Raw genomic sequence first — 19,460 nt, 5'->3', positions numbered from 1 at the left:
TGGACATACCGAGGTTGTGAAACGCTTGATCGAGCGTGGGACTACAAGTTTACAATGTAGAGAAGCGGGGGTAGAACTCCTCTCCTAACAGCTGTAAGGTTTGACCGGACAGAAATTCTACAATATTTCATATCTCTCAACGTGTCGTTTACCCAGCATTGCATTACTGCATATCAAAAAAGGGATAATTTTGATTTAAGCAATTTAGAGAAAAGAGAATACGACAATAACATGTGTTTGATTAACATGTCTTCTTTTCACATGGTTGCTGAGTTTGGAAGTTCGCAGAACGTACTTATTTTGTACAATAAACATAAAAGTGCCTTCTGGACTGAACGTGATGCATACGGTGCCACAACATTACACTATCTAGCTTGTAGGGGAAGACAGGAACTAAGCAGTCATTTCGAAACAGAATATAATGTACAATCATATAATGGATCAACGCCACTGCATTCTGCAGCCATTTGTAAGCAATATGACCTTCTTTCTGATCTTTTCCAAAGAATTGTTGAACCCCTTTTCGATTATAGGAATCAGACTGTAGTTCATTACTTTGCACGGAGTAAAAGTTTTAAAGGCAAAGATGTAAAGTCCATTAACAATGGTAAAGAAGATTATAAAAAGGTTGTACAAAGAATAGGAAAAGAATTATTTATTCAAGATGATTTAAAGAGAACTATGCACTATGCAGCTATTGATGGAAATGTAAAATTTCTTCAACTTTGTTTGAAATTCCGTTGGAATCAGAATAAATGGGACAAATTGATGAATCTCTCGGACATCAACAATGAAATAATACTGTATTTAGCTTTCAAAAACTTGCCACAAATGATATCTTTTCCAACAACAGTATCAGGTTTAACTTGCTCAGCACCTTTAAGTAACTGCCGAACTAAGAAAATCGCTAAGATGAATCCACATCAATACTTCATTTATCTAATCCTTGAAACATCATTTACAAATGATATCTTCAAATCAAAAATTTCCATATACATTAAGCATTGTCTGCAAAGTGGGAATGTTCCTATTCTTGATGCTCTGTAGACAAAATTTCTACAGTGTGAAGATTGATTGATTGATTGTATATTGTTTAACGTCCCTCTCGAGAATTTTTCACTCATATGGAGACGCCACCACTTGCCAGTGGAGGGCTACAAATTTTGTCCTATGCTCGGCACTCAGGGCCTTTGAGCAGTGAGGGATCTTTTTCGTGCCAGCACCTACTGCGACACGGGGCCTCGGTTTATACGGTCTCATCCGAAGGACCGGTCTCCACGTCCCGCAGTGGGATTCGAACCCGCGACGTAAGGATTGACTCCTTACTTCGCGACTCTAGAGCAGACGCTCTAACCACTGCGCCACGCGGGCGTGAAGATACATGTAGTACTTTTGAATTAAACATGAGTGTGCACGATTCTTTCAATACACTCCCAACCCTGTATTATATAGATCCTGATTATTTTTCTTTTTTCCTGTTATCAGTATTCATAACCTGCAGCTGTGACGATTCCAAATCATTCACATTCCACAAACTGATGAAGGACGCTAATGGATCATTTAGAATTCACTTAAAAAATGTATTACATAAAGACTTGAACTGCAAAAATATGAATTTTTGTTATGATGATGAAGGATTAAATCCACTACACAGGGCAGTAGTAAGTGGCAATTTCATTGCATTTAAATATTTATTGAAAACTGGAATGTCTGTAAATTGCAAAACAAGAGACGGAAGGGACATTTTGCATTTGCTAGTTGAGTACAAACCGTTTAGCTCGGAATATCTAGAAACGATCAAGGCACTGGATTTCTTTAACTCACCAAAGACCAAATGTCTTCTTATCTTGAAATTCTAAAAATAAAAGGATATAAAGACATAGAAGAATATATTGTTAAAAAAACAAACCTTCTAGGGAAAAGAACACCTATGGAATAATGCAACACCAAATCAAGGTCACTCAGCCTTTGTCATCTTGCTGCCGCAAAAGGATTAATGGTTATTTTGGACTCTATAAAAGAAAACTTTGGAGAGCGATCATTTAACTGCGATAATTATCATAACATTCCTACACTTTATCTTTTGAGAATATTTGGTCATTTGTCAGTTGATTCTTTGAAAATGAAATGGAATGATTACTTATCTGAAGTTTCCACAGCATTATACCTGAAGTTGGTATATAATTTAAAAAAAATTGTATATCCAAAAGATTCTGCTCGTTGGAAATGTAAACATAAAATAAATTTCAAAAATACTAATACTTTGCTAAGCTGCGCTGGTAAAGTAGAAGAGGAATTCTTTCAACTTTTATCCCAACTGATCAAGTTGACTGGTACAAAGTCAAAACGGGACTTTACAAAGAAGTGTAAAGCTTGTGAGAATGGCATTTCTAATTCTTCAATATCAAATTTTGAATGTTTCATAAAAGAATTAAATATCTATTGGAAAAATCCAGAATCATATAAATACAAATACCTGGAGGAATATAAAACGTTAGAGATTGCATTTAAGAAATTCAAATGCGAAATAAGAACCAAAACGAATGGTGAAAAATGTCTTTTAATCATATCAATGATAAAGAAATTTATACTTTTGCAAAAAAAGATATATCTAATCAGGAGCGTTGAAATACCATTACTATCAATTTCATTTTTATACGAGCATGAAATTATGAAACCTTTTTCTGGCTTTATTGACACGATACTTGTACCTACAATGAGTAGTTTACTGATAAAAATGTCCATATTGCAGTCAAAGTTACATCTCGGATATCATTCTTCAAAAGAGTTTGCATACTTAGATGTTTTGATGAAACACATGGAAACATCAAAGACTGTAGTTCAAGCTATTCTCAAAAGCCCTATATCTGAAATTCGAAAGTGGAAAGGTACTGAACGAAGCAGACATGTTTTAAATCAATACTTTCACACCAACTCCGATGATGCTCACCCTGGTGACAGACCATTGCATGAATACGAAATTCTTAGAAGTGCAAGAAAGAATTCGATCATCTAAATAATGGTAAAAATGGTCCAATTATCGAATGTAAAAAATATTAAGATTAAAGAAGGATCAACTTTATCTGGACTCGTGAAAAATGATTGAAAGAATTTAAAGGCATGATATACACTGTATCTAAGAGTAGACGAACCAAATGCCCATGTCCGATTTGCGGCTATGCACGAAAGTTTATTGGAAATACCTAGTAGTACATTGTTCAAATTCAGGTATTCAAATGTTTGCAGTATTTGTCAAAATAATAAAAAAAGATGCCAAAATGCCACAAAGTTAACTTTGATTTTCAGCCATAGAATGCCTTTAATGGGTAGGGAATTCTATTCTGTAATCTGCATATTTAATGTTAACATATCTTGTGGAGATATTATTGAATTAATTGTAAAATGTTGCATTGTATATAATGATAATTTCATATAAAGTGGAGCATGTAGTAAAAATAAAAAAATGAATACACGTATTCCAATAGTCATTATTAATCTATTTAACATTTTTTTGACATATAATATCTATAGATGTATCTATAACAGGAAAATTATTTTCAGGAAGTTCTTCTTCACATTCATATTTTAAGATGCTACCATACCTGATAAAATTTGGAATGCATATGAAAATAATTTAAATGCAAAAAGATCAATTTATTTACAGGGTCAATATTATGTACAATCATGAGAATCTAGAAAATCCTCGGAGAACAACAATTTTAACTCACCTGGGCAGAAAGCTCAAGTGCGCTTTTCTGATCACCCGGTAACCGGCGTCCGTCTTTCTGTCCGTCTATAACTTTTTCATATTTTCAACTACTTCGCAAGAACATGAACCATACTTACCATCTGCAAACATTCTACACAAAAAATGGCATATCTCGACCTCATTATTCTTTTAGTTTAATCAGCAACAAAGTTCAACTTTATTGACTAAAAAAAGTTTCTGATGGCTATGCTTTTGCTTTGGTGAATACCAGGGCGAGTATTCTCATAAGTTGTGTTTTAATCGCACAGACTTCTAAAATTACGTGCTAGAAAACCCAAACTATTTTGTAATGTTTGTGTTATGAAAAAAGTATGATGCGACACAAAACAAAAGATTGTTCTAAATTAATTATGTCAATTTCATATTTGACATCAATATCTTTTCAACACATCAATCTTTGGACGAAATGAGAAGAATGTATCAGTTAAACTTTATGCTGGGTAATTTTGCTAAAACCCATCAACTTGCTATCATTTGATATTTAGTTAAAATTCGTTTTAGCAGCATTTGATGGCACTGAGATTTTTAACTGAAAATATCTTTGGAATTATTAAAATTAGAAAAGGTACAATGAACCTTCACTGTAATATCCATTGCAAATGATTCATATTTAAATGAAATAAGGATTGACTCCTAAGTCATCGGTGGACTCGCTTGGTCCCGCTACAATGGTGAACTCTTAGGAAGAATTCAGAGACAATGAGGATGATGACATGGAGGAGGAGGAGGAGGAGGAGGAAGGCAGTGAGGAAGAGGAGGACATGGAAGATGATGATGATGATGATGATGGTGATGATGATGAGATACAGATAGATGCCAGTGTGATAAAATGAGATTTTTAAAATGTATGAGCCTGCATTAGTGCTCTTGTAGTCTGGCAAAAATGTGTTTTTTGATAATTCTCATCATTAATCAAAAATGGCATAATACAGTAAACTTACATACACGTATATGTGAATTCCTGTTTTTGATGCATAAATTTAAAAAGCAAAAGGATCATTTTATAATTTTAAAAATAACAGTTAAATGCATGATAAGAATTAAAAGTTATATTTTCCTAGTTGTGCAAGTTTCATTTAAAATTTTCATCAGTGTTGCCAACAGAATAGGAAAAAAAATCAGTGTCATGAATTGCGTGGTCAAAAACGTTTTGTGGGCTAAACGTTTATGTTTTATCTCTTTAAAAACTGTCAATTTTTCAAATTCCTTGTCTCTCTAAAATCTCTTTTCAGTAATAATCCTAAGGTACGTATAGACCTTTCCATGAAGCTTTTAGATATCACAAGTTTTTTTTATAATTAAGAAGAAATAAAAATTCCTATTGGATAGATAAAGCAAAGGATCAACCTTTTTATAAATTCACTTCTTTTTATTTAAAATGTAGTTGATGGGGACGTTAAAAGAGTGATGTACATAAGTACGTAGTGTAAATGAAAACATCTGGTGACGGAGAAAAGACAAAAAAATATTATTTCCATAGCAAGAGCATTTCGTGAATAAAAAGGAATGTATAATTAAACGTTGTGTGCGCATATTCATTTTCCTAGTGATATTCCCTTTCTGCCTCTCCTTTTGTTTAAATCTATGTCAGATTATTGAAATTAAAATGATCTTTTCCTTCATACCAGACAAAAACCTTCATCATAAAGTTTTTAAAATGTTATGGGTTCATAAATACTACAAAATGTGCATGTCTATTTTCAAGCCTCAAGCCCCCCCCCCCCCCCCTCTCGAGACAGTGAAGTTGATATGCAAGATATAAAATTCACATTTAATAGTGATCACCCGCATGGTGCAGTGGTAAGAGATTCTACTTTAAAGTCGCGGAGAAAGGGGTTGATCATTACGTCACAGGGTCGAATCCCACTATTGGTAGTGCAGTCCAGTCCTTAGGATGAGACTGTGTAAAGCGAAGACCCTAGTCCCAGTTAATGTTGGCATGAAAAAGATCCTCTAATGGCTTTGAGTGCCAAGTATAGGGCAACATTTGCAAGTCTCCTCTGGCAAACGGTGGCGTCTCCAAATGAGAAGGACCTTAAACAATTCTTAATTTTCTTAAGTATTAAGGATAAAGTTTTTTTTAGGTGCAAGGATGATTCAATTAAACACGGGAAATCATAGTTTCAATAATTAACATAAAAAATAAGTTTTTATTATATTGTTTATTATGTATCCCATAGCAATATATAAACCATGGTTTTGTACACAAACTTTAGAAAATATTAACTTCAAATCTATGTCTAAGCACTGTCTTCCCACACATTTTTATAAGAATAGAAAATTTGATGTTATGACTTTTTGAATAATCACAAAACCCAAAATTTTTTTATTTTGATATAAATGTATGGAGGACAGCACCTTTAAATGGACGTTTCTTAAGAAAATGATTCGAAACATGCTCTGATTTTTGATTTTGTTTAGTTTCGTTCTATTTTGTAAGAAAGTTGCTGAACGAATATAACATTTTTCACTGAATATAAAATATGTATAATATCAAACCTTTTAAATTAGTTACAGTACATTTTTCAAAATTTCGGACAAAAATTATTTTGATATCAAAAATGAAATTGACATAATTAATTTATAACAAGCTTTAGCTTTGTGTCGCATAATATACTTTCTTATAACATAGACATGATAAATTAGCGTGTTTTTTCTAGTGCCTAATTGTGGAATACCGTGCGACTTAATACCTGAACACAGGTTGTAATGAGATAATCACGCATATTTACTCCAGAACAAAAGTCATCGCCAGCAAAAACTTGCATTGCATGGATTAAATTGGAATTCGTTACTTATTAAATTTATAGAATGATGAAGTCTTTGTGGCAGCTGAGATATGCCATTTTTCTTTGTGGTACATGTATGTTTGCAAATGGTAAGTTTCTTGTGAGAGTTTGGTGCGGAAACTACTAGCTAAGTCTTAGACTCATGATACAAGAATTACTTGTAACATTTTTCTCAATTATTTTAAAATGAATGCTCAAGAAAGTCCTACATTAATTCTTATTTAATTTGAGAAAGCGGTCATTTAGGAAAAAACTAAGCTGTTAGAAGAGACTCGGTGTAACCCATTTTATCTCTCCGAATATTTAAATGTTAATACATGTATAATTAATGTGTTGCGTTTAAATTTTAAGTTGCTGTTCATAATGCAAATACAAGTATTTATATCACAAAAATTCATTTTAAAAACATTGGACTTCTTTTGATAGATTGATTATTTGATTCGAGAATATTCCTATTCCATACTCATATAGAAACATATAGAAACATCGCCATATACCAGTCAAAGGCTTTAAATTTAGATTTGAGCTAGGCATTCAGTGCCAACAAGCAGTGATAGTTCCTTTATGGTGCTAATGCCTATTTGGTCCTGGATTTTTTAAGGTCTCGACCGAAAGATCTGTGACTTTCACATTTAACAGTTCCGGGCACTTGGTAAAGAAATTGAACATTTACATTTGACGGAGTAAGACTAAGTCTGATTGAATTCGAGCCTTTTAATTAAGAAGTGAACGCCCTATAACTAGGTTACCATTGACCTTTATAATTTAGACTAAAGAAAGTCTCTTTTTAATTATGTGTATCAATAAAGAAAGAAAGAAACATGAAGATGACCTCTTTGCAATGCCTGGGTATTGAGTCAATGCGTTGCCGTTTGAACCTGTCATATTTCATTCAATATTACTGGGCTGACTGAAGCGACGTCTTTCGAAAAGGTGTTGATTGTTTTTCTTATGTCTTAACAATTCACAATAATCCAGTTTATGATAAACAACTTGTAACACTTACAATTGATGTGTCAACTGACTTCTTTTTATTCACATTATCTACCTGATTGTAAAAGCATTAATTTGATTAATTTGGTGGTTGTCAATGAGAAATGCAAGCCTAAAATATGTAAAATATGTAATAAAATATGCCAAGGGTCCAACGCCAACGTGTTGACTCAGGACATCGGCCTGGCATTGCTTTGATGGAAGACGACATTCTTTTGACTTTTATTTTATTTATTTAATATATATTTATTGCAGCAAGACCAAAAGTTGCATTCACGGCAACGTTGACAAGGGTTACTCACCTCGCCTACCATCAAGCTGTTAAATATGATAGAGTCCTGTCCAACATAGGAAGAGCTTATCATCCCTGGACTGGACACTTCACTGTCCCAATGGATGGTGTCTACCTTATTTCGTGCACTGCAATGAGTGAAACTAATATGGCTGCATATGTACAGATAATAAAAAATCGACAGGTTATGTCAACATTACATTCTTCTGCTGGAACATACCCTCAGAGTTCCCAAACGCTTGTTTTGAGATTGAGGAAAAATGACCGCGTGTGGGTTAGGGGAATGTTTCACAATCAAATATTGAACGACAATAGTTCTTACAACGTTTTTACAGGGGTATTACTGAATTAAGATGTCTTGTTAAACAACGATAAAATAAATGAATATAAAAAAACGTTTTCTTTTTGTTTTGTTTTTTCAGATACGCAAACATGTACTAATAAAATAGATACAAATGTTTCCGATATATTTGAACTGTTTTGAATATTTTTATGTACAAGCAACTCTAAGGTTTCATTCATTTTAAGGCATTGTTTACAAACTCCATAATATAATAGGGAGATCTTTTAATCGGTTTAATTCTCGCCTATTTCGCCCCTGACACAACTAGCCGATTTTAAAACCAGACAAAATCAAAGAAAAAGTATATTTTCAAAACAGATCATTGACTGAGTGACTTTAAATGAGGTAGTGTGAAAGGAAAATGGGGCAAATATACAGTTTACTACAAAATGTTGCAGCAATGCAAAAGAAAGTTGCAGCACAATTAATTTCACTGTAAATTTAAAGTCGAGAGATCTGTGACTCTCACTTTCTTTAAGCTGATATGAAATATGTAAGGAATAACAATTTAATTTTCTAACTTCGTGATTTAATCAATCGAGTGGCTTGTTTGATTATTTGCATAACGTTTATGCATAAAATTATCACGCAAGCCAATCAATTGATCATCATCATGAAATCAAAAAAAATCTGACAGTTACTTCTTATATATCTACATGCTTTTAATTCCGCAAATCCACGTGCTACAAACCCCGCTTTAATCTGTCTCTATTTGTCCCGCATCGCACGTATTGTTTTTAACCGCGCCTATCTATGAACCAGTTATTTATTTAGAAATAAAGTACATTTATTCAACTATTGTAATTTTATCTCGGATAAAGCTATTGGGAATGTAAATATATGGAGATAGCGAACAGTATTCAAGCTCAAAAGTCCATTAAACAATACAAAATAGGAGCAGGACAAACACTGACCTCTAAAACATCAGAGGTGGGATAAGGGGCCATCATCCTCACAACGTCAGGGGTCCTGAGTCAACACGTTGCCGTTGGACCCCTGACTTATTTCATTCGAAATCTGTGGGTTGACTACAGCGACGTCTTTCGGGGAAATTACAATCTCTCGACCAATCAAATTAAGCCTAACACATTACCTTTCGGTAAGACAGCCAATATGGCCGATATAGAAGTTGTAAACAGAATTTGTCAGAAATTCAATCTGAAGTCACTTACAGATCAACAAATTTCGGCGATCGATGCCCTGAAGAAAGGAAACGACACATTTGTTGGGACAAAGACGGGGAGTGGGAAATCTCTGGTCTACGAAAGCTCGCCGGTTGTTTTGGGAGAGAATGGTGTTACAACTGTGCTTGCTCCGCTGAACAGTATTATGTCTGAACAAATAGAGAGCCTGAACAGGCTTGGATATAGAGCTGTGCAAGTATCGAATGACACTGATAAGCAAGCTGTTATGAACGGATATTTTCAGTTCGTGTTTGGAAGCCCCGAACTTCTCGTCGGTGATGACAAATGGAGAGAAGTTTTGAGAAATCCAATCTTCACATCAAAACACCAATTGATTGTGGTCGATGAGGCCCACACCGTAATTCAATGGTAATTTAATAAGAATACATCAACCATTTGAATATAGAATAATTGCATCACCTTGAAATTGCCCCTTTTTAACAATGCATGTTTTAAAACTTCCTCACATGTCAAATGATGTTTCTTTAATTTAATTTAGTTTTCCAGGAAATCGATTATTAATTTATTAAAATTGAAGGTTTGTGTATACTTTTAGGGGGCTAGAGCATCAACAAGAAGGGCCATTTCGAGAGTGGTTTGCTCACATAGGAGAGATGCGATCACTTTGCATTGGGGTACCTATACTGGCGCTCACCGCGACAGCTAGCCCCACACACAGACGCCAAATTATTTGTTTTCGTCATCCATCCTGTGTAATTCTAGACAGTCCAGATAGATCAAACATTAAATTGAATGTACTGAAAGTGAAAAATAATGTAGAATTAGAAAATGTATTTCAGTGGTTAACAGCTGCATTAGTTGAGAATGGGCAAGAATTACAGAGGCATCTAATATTTTGTAACTCAATTAAAGACTGTGCTATGATTTATATGCTGTTCTTAAAAATCTGTGGGCCTACAAATCATTTTAACATGTATCACAGTAAAACAACTGATGCCACTAAAGAAAAAATCCGTAAAGACATGAATGAAGCGAATGGTAGTATAAAAGTGTTAATATGTACAAATGCAGCAGGGCTGGGAGTGAATTTCCAAAACTTAAATAACATTGTTCATTATGGTCCACCCAGAGACCTTGACAATTTGGTGCAGCAGATGGGCCGTGCCGGCAGGGATGAATCCCCATCAAATGAACTGATTATCTACAAGGCAAATCAATTACAAAAGGTGGATGATGATGTGATTAAGCTTCTTAAAAGTACTAGTACCTGTAGGCGAAAAATTCTAAATGAAGCTTACATGAAGAAACACACAAGAGATTGTGATCACCTCTGTTGTGACATCTGTGAATTAATGTGCAAATGTCAAAGTGATGGTTGCCCGTCAAAGCATTCTGCAAAGGAAACATTTTTGAATTTGAGAGATGAAGATAATGAACTAGACATGAGAAGAGAAATAGGAGGAGAAGAGAAAGCCGTTGTTCAACAAAGACTTCAGTCATTGAAGGACGACATATTTGAAGGAACCAAATCTTTCATTCACAGTGACATTGTTTGTGGGTTTTCTGTTCAAGAAATCATAGCAAAGTTACCTTTTTTATTTACTGTAAATGATATACTAGATAAAACAAGTGTTGATTCTTTCTCATTAGCCAGCAAGATAATCCAAATAATTACAGAAATATTCAATGACAATGAAATGTATGCATTAGAGGAGATTGACTCTGATTAATAAATATTAAAAAAAACAAAAACATAGGTAATCTGTTATTAGTTATTCATTGTCCTTTTTTATTTGGTTCATTCATGATCATTTTATTTATTTCTATACATTTTCAAAATATTTGGGATTCATTTCACATAGTCTAATTTATAGAGCTTAGATCATTTAATTCTCTGTTTTATTTTCATTTTTTAGCACAATCTGGCTGGATGAATTAAATTATACTATTAAGAAATTTGTTATTTTGGGAACTTATTTTAAACAAGGAAAATAATTGTTTTCCAGTGTAATGAAACTGGATAAAAATAATAATCCAGTGCTAAGTCTTTGTTGAGATACTGGTAATATTGCAAGACTCTGAAAACTCTTTTAATACAATGAAATTTTTTTTCAATAAATAGTTAAGCTACGAAAGGTTAACTAAAATCATCGATATTCACAGGTAGTAATTATAATATATGATCAATTTCACAAATTTTCATTTAAATGTTGAAAGTAGATTTAGATACAGTTTACTTTAGGTCTAACATAAAAAATATGTTTTTAGGCCATTCAAAGTTTTTCCTATGTTGTCAGTCAAAGGATTTGATTTCAAATTTTTTTTTCTTGTAGAAAGACCTTAACTTTAGCAAAATTAAGGTATTTAATGCTTAAAATATACCTAATATGACATATTGTAGACAAATCATTACAGAAAATGGCCAAATTCAAAGAAGTCAACCAGAATAATCGATTTTGGTTCTTTCGATTTTGTTTGTTTTTTCTGATATTGGGTGTCAAAAACCTAGGCGGCCATGCTAATCATAGAAATAACTTGGAATGGCATTACCTGACTGATCCATACTTTAGGAACAAACTTTATTTTTAAAGAAAATACTTCTATACTTTTTATGTCAATAAAACTTTAATACTAATAATAGGTACATATGAAGAAAGCCAAAATGCAACTTTCACTTTTGGAAATCTGCTGGTCATATTGTGTACCACTATGGCAAGCAAAAATATTAAAACATGGCAATGAAATAGCTTTCAAATACATGTATATATAAATTAAAAATGATCAGTATATTTGACCATTGATTTATATGTGTATTTTTGTCAATTTTCTTTAAACAGTAATTCGTAGAATCCTATCTCTGTTTTCTTTCCAATTAACAGTAAACATATTTTTTCTCCTTCCTTCCCACCTTAATCATGTTAATTGATGAAAAAAAAAGAATGAAGTTTAATTGATATTTTAATCATGAACATGACAAATCACACAAAAACACATCAAACTGTTACTGTTCATAACTTGCTCTTTCTTTTTGTTTTGTTATCCATTTGTGAAGTTGAACCACATTAACACGAGAAAAAATGTCCTGAAAACTTTTAAAAGCACTGAATTCCCTCCCAGGAATGTAACTGAAAATGTCATTAGCTTTAAGTTCCATAATGATCAGTTGAAGATCTTTTTTCTTATCCACAGTAGGTTTGGATTGACCTGAGGTTTTCATGCCAAGCTGTTTCTGAACACTGGACTTTATTTCTTCCTGCATTTGCACACACGAGGCAATCTTCTTAGCACTTTCATAAGTTAGATTTGCACCCTGCTGTCTCGTTTTCTTCTTTATAACATGTACGCATATTTCAACGAGATTGTCATTAGGGATATTTTTCCCAGTCCCTCCATGAATATTTGAGGAACAATTCCACTTGTACTCAAATGCCTCACGTGGTGATAGGAGAGAACACTCGTAGGCTAAGAGTCTCCAAAGACACAGTTTATATTTGGAATGATTAGCAATATCAGCACACATCATTTCAAACTTTGCATTTCTAAATATACGTGTTCCATCACCAAATTTGAAAGCATCCTCTGTGTCCCTAAGTAATAATGCAAGTTTCATAAATGATGAACGCCACAGAGCTATGTGGTCTTGCTTTGATGTTGCTGATTCGGGAGTTTCCTCTTCTGTTGTATGAAACACCCAGTTGTGTTCATTTTGCAGATGTCTCTTGAAGTGACCTTTTGTCTTGTACTTTCGGTTACAGGTGCAAACATACTGCTTTGATTCATCTTGATACATTTCACTCATCAAAAGCTCCTTGTTGTCCATTTCTGCAGCTTGTGCTGTGACAGTTGGCAAACTATCTGCAAATTAAATTTTTACTGTGTTTTAGGTCACATACATGATATCTCACCTTGCCAAACAGAACAAAAATTACTATTACAGCACAACACATTTGACTGAGCCAAATATATTAGGATCCTGACCCCTCCTCCTGAACATGACAAAAGTATCCAACAACTTCATTGTGGATAAGTATAATCTGAATTATGAATTATGGCTTTAATCTGACAATTACATGTAGGTATTATATGATGCAGATGTAAAAGTCATATTACATTTACAGATACACAGATGCAGATAGAATGTGAACCCAAATAAGTCATCTTCTAAATACCTTCTTCAATGTAGACAAAAGTGTCCAAGATCTGGAAACAAAGCTCTTTTATCCAATCATACTGGTCTTCTTTACTTTGAAGATGTAATAATTCTGGAAGAATGGTCCTTTTAGGTTTTTCATCAAGGCTCTTGATGTCCAACACCTCCATACAGGCTGTGAGGAGAAAGGCATCTAAACAGTCCCTGATGAATGTCATGTGAGACCTGTTGGAGTAAAAATGTGATTCTGAGTATCATTTTAGTAATCATCTTTGAGCTATATTTAATTCATATAGAACATGTAGGTTACTCTGTCTACAGATCTGTGTATTAAAGTGTAGAAATATTTTAATAGACCTCTGATGATCCATCCAAATTTTTCAGACCACTGACCTACAGCTGTGAAGCATATACTACTCTCCCAGAACTCCCAATAAACTAAAATTTAAATTTAAATTACTATTAAATTAAACTCTGGCTAATATTATTAAATTCATTTTTTTTTATTTTGGCTTTTACTGTGATTTGGTATTTATTAATAGTTGTGAAATCCAAATTAAAAGACAAATAACTGCATAATAAAATTAGTAAAAATACAATCAAATGCATGCTTAATTAGTAAAAATGTAATCAAATGCATGATTAAATTTATAGAAATATAATCAACATTTCATATGAAAATGGAAAGGGGGGGGGGGGGAGAATGAAAGAATAAAAGGACCTTCACCAATGTCTGAAAAACATTGCAGTAACAAAACTACTAAAACTTACTAAAATAAAGCATCCAATATGAAATTCAATATAGAAAATGCAAACATCAATAACATCTTGAACAGGGAATAATTGTTTTACTGGATACCAAGAGTAAATTCATGATCCGATGGAGACCCTCTGGCCTATGAACAATTCCTGTAAGGCGACTAAAATCACTTTCATTGTTTATCATAGCCATCTGGCTAGAGTATGCCCGTTCATTGGTGAGGACATCCCCACCAAATACAATTTTCTCTACAATATCTTCACCAGAATGTGGGACATAATGTTTATGCACATGTTCAAGAATTGAAATCATGTCATCAGACTTATTTTCACTTTTATCGAGTAGGTATACAATGTTATACACTGATTTTTCAGACAGCTCTTTCAAATACGGATGGTCAATATATTTGGGGACACATTGTGCAAATGGCTGCAGACAGTCAATGTTCTTAGTAACAACTAATACAATATGATAGATCATATTGATGTGGAAACTTTCACAGTCTTCCCTGCTAGGTAAAAACTCACTATTAGGTACCTTCAAAATATCTGCTTTAGGCTTATCACTAGGTAAATCATCTGCCAACACTCTTCTTTGAACTGCCACATTTAGAAACCAATGGAGGCTTTTCCTCTGTTTATCTTTAGTCATGTTTGTTGGTGATATACGAGGGCTGTTTAATAAATAATGTCCTCAGTGCTCAGAAAGAAGCAAAAGACGCTTTTCAATGATTTGGTCTCCATGATTTTACTAATTAACCTCTTTTAAGTAAAAAACATGTCCGTAATATATTTTGTCCAATTCCTGATTGTTTTTAGAACTCATTTTTGGGTATGACCCTTAGTATACTGGAAAATGGCAGATCCAATGATTTCCCGGACTTGTTTCTTCCCTCTGAAAGGTGTTTTTTTCAAGTTTGGAAATAGAAACAAGTCAAAAAGTCAAAGATATGGCGAATATTGTTAATGTAAAAAAAAAACATTAACTTTCTTTTTATCCCGAAAACCCCTTTACTCTTTAGGGTATGCGGGTTTGGACGCTGTCTTGAAGAAATTCAAAGTAGTGGCTTCCTGATTCTGGGTTCTTCCTCTAATAAATCTTCTGATTTTTTTGCAAAAAAATTGCTTTCTAGACTCTTCCAGAAATTAAACTGTCTCTCTGAATACGAATTTGAACAACAATACAACTAATTTTTAAGAAAATTACATATAAATCTGTCTTTGTGCTCTTTATTACATGTGTTCTTGTCAGACATTCGCCGTTTTTATCAAGTACATCTTACGGTAAATTTTGTTTTGAGGGTTTTAATCAATAGATTCATGTTCCAATATCTGTTTGAAAATAAAACAAATGTGGATAACTAAAATTACTGATATTTTAAAATAATTGTTAAGAATTTCGTATACACTGTCGTTTTCACTCATTTTTCAAAATATAGGGTGACCTTTGAGTACCAAGCTTTTTTACCGTCAAACGTTTCTTAAAAACAGTGAAAACTACTCCCGATATGATGTCTATCAAATTTGCTATGCGTCTTAAAGTCAATCGTACATCATCAAATATTATTTGTTGAAATTTGGCAACCAATACATAAGTTGTTAAAATTTTTGTTGGCAAGGAGGGTACCCATTTTTAATGACCATTATATAATTTTTTATCATTGAAATCCACCTGCTCTTTTGTGTATAAAACAGGCATTGGTTGCTGTTAATGTCATATATTTCAGTGAATATTTCTTTGGGATTTTTAACAAGTTTTACGGCAGCTATAATGAAGCTTTTATTTTCACTCTAGTTTACTGATTCATTACCATTCATTCAAAATGCAGTGTCTCGAAAACCCCTTGTTTCCCAGTTTCTCAAGATGAAACTATGAGATGAAAAGTGTTCACATAAACTGTTATAAATTCATGAAAGATTCAATAATGAGAGAAAGTCAAGTTTAATGTCATATGATATCTGTAATGTATGTTATATAGTTCAGGACAATATTTATTGAACAGCCCTCGTAGTGTGGTCTAAGTTGTCTCCAATGATTTCAAACCTTGGTATAGTGGGTGACATCTGATTAGCATTTCTTGTTATAAAGTCTTTCAAAATCATGCTACTTCTATCATGCTTGGCAATTACATTGACCGGTTCTTCTAACTGAAAATGCTTCAGTGGTCTTGATGGTAAACTTGGAAACTCTATACTGCCAAGTTTGGTGTTCAAAGTCAGTGATTTCACCTCTGTGGTTGGATTACGTAATACATGTACCTGCGCTGACTCGGGTAAAGTGTTTTGGCTTTAGACATCGATAAACATTTTCTTTCTCATCTCATAATCATTGCTTGATATTGTCAAGCAAGAATGCTCAGATGGGCTCGTAAAGGACTGATTTGTTTGGGATGTCTTAAAGGAATTGACGAAATCAAAATACTGAATATCAGATGTACCTGATTCTGTTTTTTATGCCGGCTCTGGTTCATACTCCAAAATGGATTTTTCTGCACTCTTGCTTAATGATATGCAATGCTTCAAAACAGTCTGATCAATCTGTTTCTGGAAAATATCATTTAGCTTCTCTTTATATATTAGGACAAGTTTTCCTCTCTTAATTGAGACTTACTGTGGCCCAATGGACAATCCCATTTCCGAAAGAGTTTGAATAGTCTGAAATAAGAGAGAGACTTACTTTCAAGGGAAAATTTCATATTCAATTCACTTGAAATATCATTTTTTTTAAAATCAACTTTCATTACATATAGATGCTTGGTGTAGTATTTCTCTAAATTGCATGACTGTTTTAATGTATTTTTAATCGGGTAAAAAAAAAATACCTCATCTGTTGCACCTCCATGATCTAGAATCTGCCCAATGATGTGATGTAGTTGTGACATGTGCTTATTTCTGTTCCAAAGCAAAACTGATGCAGCAACAGATAATCGGCAATCATTTTTCTTCTTGGTAACTGTTTGAAGTACATCATACAGCATTGGTGCTTTCTCTTTCAGCTCTTCACATACACTCTTAAACTTAAAGTGGACTTCATCGTTACTACGCAAAACGGAGGGGTGTGATATTTTGCATAAATCTTGGCATTGAGTGTTCAGTTCAGACAGCATCAACTTAATCATTTCTGTCTTAAGAACCTCTATTTTGTAAATTTTTTTGGAGATGATCTCTGCTTTATTGCCTCTTACCAGGGATTTTAATACTGCCACCCAAGGACTGTCTTTAATAAAGCGTGTCCTTACTTTTGAATCATTTTTTCCTCTAAAATGCACCTACAAGAAATAATAAAATTAACTGTTGCAATTTTTTCGTTTACTATGTTTACGTTAAATCTTACTGCTAATCTAAACATGTGTAACAGGAGAAAAATGTGACAGATCAGACCAGGATTTGAACCTTGAATCTCCGGTCAGATGCTCTACCGAGCTATCTGGCCAATGGCCATGGAACCTGTCTGCCACAAGTTACAAAAATTAAAAAGATTTATGTACAATATCAAGATGCACATTGTGTGATAAATTTGCCTTAAAACTGTATATACATATGTTTCTTGGGAATATTTTATTCTTTATTTATAAGACCAAATCATCAATTGAAAAATTTAAAAATGTTTACATTGAAGGGAAATATTTTTATTTCCTATTTGTACAAAAATAGAATATGTACCTTTACTTTGCTTGGTGTCAGCTGATCGTCTGCTAGTCTTTTCCTTACTGTTTTTTTTAATATTTTGCTGTGCATCTCGAAAGACTTTCTTATTTTTGCGTGGTGTTGGAGTCCTTAAGATGACACGTTTTGTTAACTTCCTTGGAGTTTGGATGGAACTAGAGGCACCGCCAAAATTGACCGAGGGGACTTTCTTTGCTGGAGACAATAAAACATTCCGACTTGGTCTAAGTTCATTGATAATGTCACATTTTTCTCTTTTAAGGACTGATAATTTGTTTTCTAATTCATATTCAATCTTGCATAGCTTATTCAGTTTGTTAAAACACCTGTAGCAAGTGTATTGGGGCGATGAATGCGTTCGCTGTTCGGGTACAAAACCCAATACCTCATTAAACTGTTTCTTTACAAAAAACGTGTCACTGTAAATATTTCTTCTGTTCTTTTTCGGTAATTTTTCCAAACACAAAATACAATCATCCATGCTTGTGCACCATATTTGTTTACGTCTTATGTAAGCGGCAATTTGATTGGTGCTTCTCAATGAGGGAAGCAAGCCCACAGATTTCGAATGAAATAAGTCAGGGGTCCAACGGCAACGTGTTGACTCAGGACTCCTGACGTTGTGAGGATGAGGGGCCATATGAAGCTGCGTAACTACAATGTGTAAATATGATTGATCCCTTGCAGGCCTTCCGATCACGAAATGAACACCATACCACTAGGTTTCCGTTGACCTCAACAATGATGAATAAGGAACGTCAGTTTAAATTCACAATTAAAAAACAGAAAGGACCAGAAGTCTCTGTCGAGACTGTAGCTTTACTGGTTTGTACTTATAACACAGGGAGGAAAAAGTAGCTGTTGGAAATTAAAACAGCAATAAATAGAACAATGATAGTTGATTAAATCTCTTTTTGTGCCAAGACTTCAATAAGACTACAACTGAAGGAGTAGCTTTAAATAAATTTTATAGTATTTTAAATTTTACATGTAGCTACTGTGGCAACATCATTCATCAAAATCGAAAACCAAAAATGACAATTATGTATCTATGTGTACTTGCATGCCACATTATATTTAATCAGACCAAAACTGCAGGAGGAGTAGCATTTTGAAAGTTTTCACAAATATCTATTTTTATTAACCATGGTTACATCGTTAAACAAAATCAAAAACTGATATTTGGGATTATATATCTTAGTGTAGTCTACTTGTGTGCCAAGTTATATTGAAATCAGACCAACGCTGTAAGAGGAGTAGCATTTTGAAAATATTACACAGGAAATGTTACTTTTACTAACAACGGTAACATCGTGCATCGAAATCAAAACTTTATATACAGATTTATGTATCTTAGTGTATTCTTCTTGTGTGCCTAATTATATTGAAATCAGACCAAAACCGTAAGAAGAGTAGCATTTTGAAAAAAAATGTTTAGAGACAGACAGACAGTTAGACAGACGGACACACAGATAGCTAGACAGACGACGTACATATTACTATCGCATTATCTCTTCTGTTCTCTGACCAGTAAAGCTAAAAATTGTTACATTA

General features: G+C 33.5%; 5 protein-coding genes across 6 annotated transcripts in view; 3 read left to right on the top strand and 2 right to left on the bottom strand.

Moving 5' to 3' along the window:
• The window catches only part of LOC134262935 (uncharacterized), a 32,855-nt gene extending 28,253 nt beyond the window's left edge, over positions 1–4,602 (top strand). Inside the window, exon 4 of the mRNA XM_062745254.1 lies at positions 4,453–4,602. Within this exon, the coding sequence (XP_062601238.1) occupies positions 4,453–4,602 (150 nt within the window). The remainder of the gene's footprint in view (positions 1–4,452) is intronic.
• A 1,877-nt stretch (positions 4,603–6,479) lies between these two features.
• Positions 6,480–8,206, top strand: LOC134262925 (complement C1q subcomponent subunit B-like). Its single transcript, XM_062745248.1, has 2 exons — positions 6,480–6,647; positions 7,807–8,206. The coding sequence occupies exons 1-2, from the start codon at positions 6,581–6,583 to the stop codon at positions 8,193–8,195; spliced, it is 456 nt and encodes a 151-aa protein (XP_062601232.1). The 5' UTR covers positions 6,480–6,580; the 3' UTR covers positions 8,196–8,206.
• A 1,007-nt stretch (positions 8,207–9,213) lies between these two features.
• On the top strand, positions 9,214–11,061 carry LOC134262933 (ATP-dependent helicase wrn-1-like). Its single transcript, XM_062745253.1, has 2 exons — positions 9,214–9,739; positions 9,927–11,061. Exons 1-2 carry the CDS (start codon positions 9,300–9,302, stop codon positions 11,059–11,061), a joined length of 1,575 nt encoding a protein of 524 aa, XP_062601237.1. The 5' UTR covers positions 9,214–9,299.
• Positions 11,062–11,405: 344 nt separating this feature from the next.
• Positions 11,406–13,795, bottom strand: LOC134262924 (uncharacterized). Its single transcript, XM_062745247.1, has 2 exons — positions 13,501–13,795; positions 11,406–13,186 (listed from the first exon to the last, which is right to left on the bottom strand). The coding sequence occupies exons 1-2, from the start codon at positions 13,697–13,699 to the stop codon at positions 12,333–12,335; spliced, it is 1,053 nt and encodes a 350-aa protein (XP_062601231.1). The 5' UTR covers positions 13,700–13,795; the 3' UTR covers positions 11,406–12,332.
• A 2,467-nt stretch (positions 13,796–16,262) lies between these two features.
• LOC134262923 (uncharacterized) lies at positions 16,263–18,442 on the bottom strand. Of its 2 annotated transcripts, XM_062745246.1 has the most exons (4): positions 17,904–18,442; positions 17,426–17,509; positions 17,063–17,257; positions 16,263–16,895 (listed from the first exon to the last, which is right to left on the bottom strand). In XM_062745246.1, exons 1-4 carry the CDS (start codon positions 17,976–17,978, stop codon positions 16,848–16,850), a joined length of 402 nt encoding a protein of 133 aa, XP_062601230.1. In that variant the 5' UTR covers positions 17,979–18,442; the 3' UTR covers positions 16,263–16,847. The 2 variants fall into 2 exon arrangements, with proteins under 2 accessions (XP_062601230.1, XP_062601229.1); XM_062745245.1 differs by lacking the exons at positions 16,263–16,895; positions 17,063–17,257 and having other exon boundaries at positions 17,275–17,509.
• Between the last annotated feature and the right edge of the window lie 1,018 nt (positions 18,443–19,460).

This window comes from Saccostrea cucullata, unplaced genomic scaffold (genome assembly GCF_032062105.1).
Source record: "Saccostrea cucullata isolate Sc308-1 unplaced genomic scaffold, CSIRO_AGI_Scuc_v1 ctg1287, whole genome shotgun sequence".
NCBI lineage: Eukaryota > Metazoa > Mollusca > Bivalvia > Ostreida > Ostreidae > Saccostrea > Saccostrea cuccullata.
The sequence above is the reverse complement of the archived record's forward strand: the minus strand, read 5'-3'. Positions and strand labels throughout refer to the sequence as shown.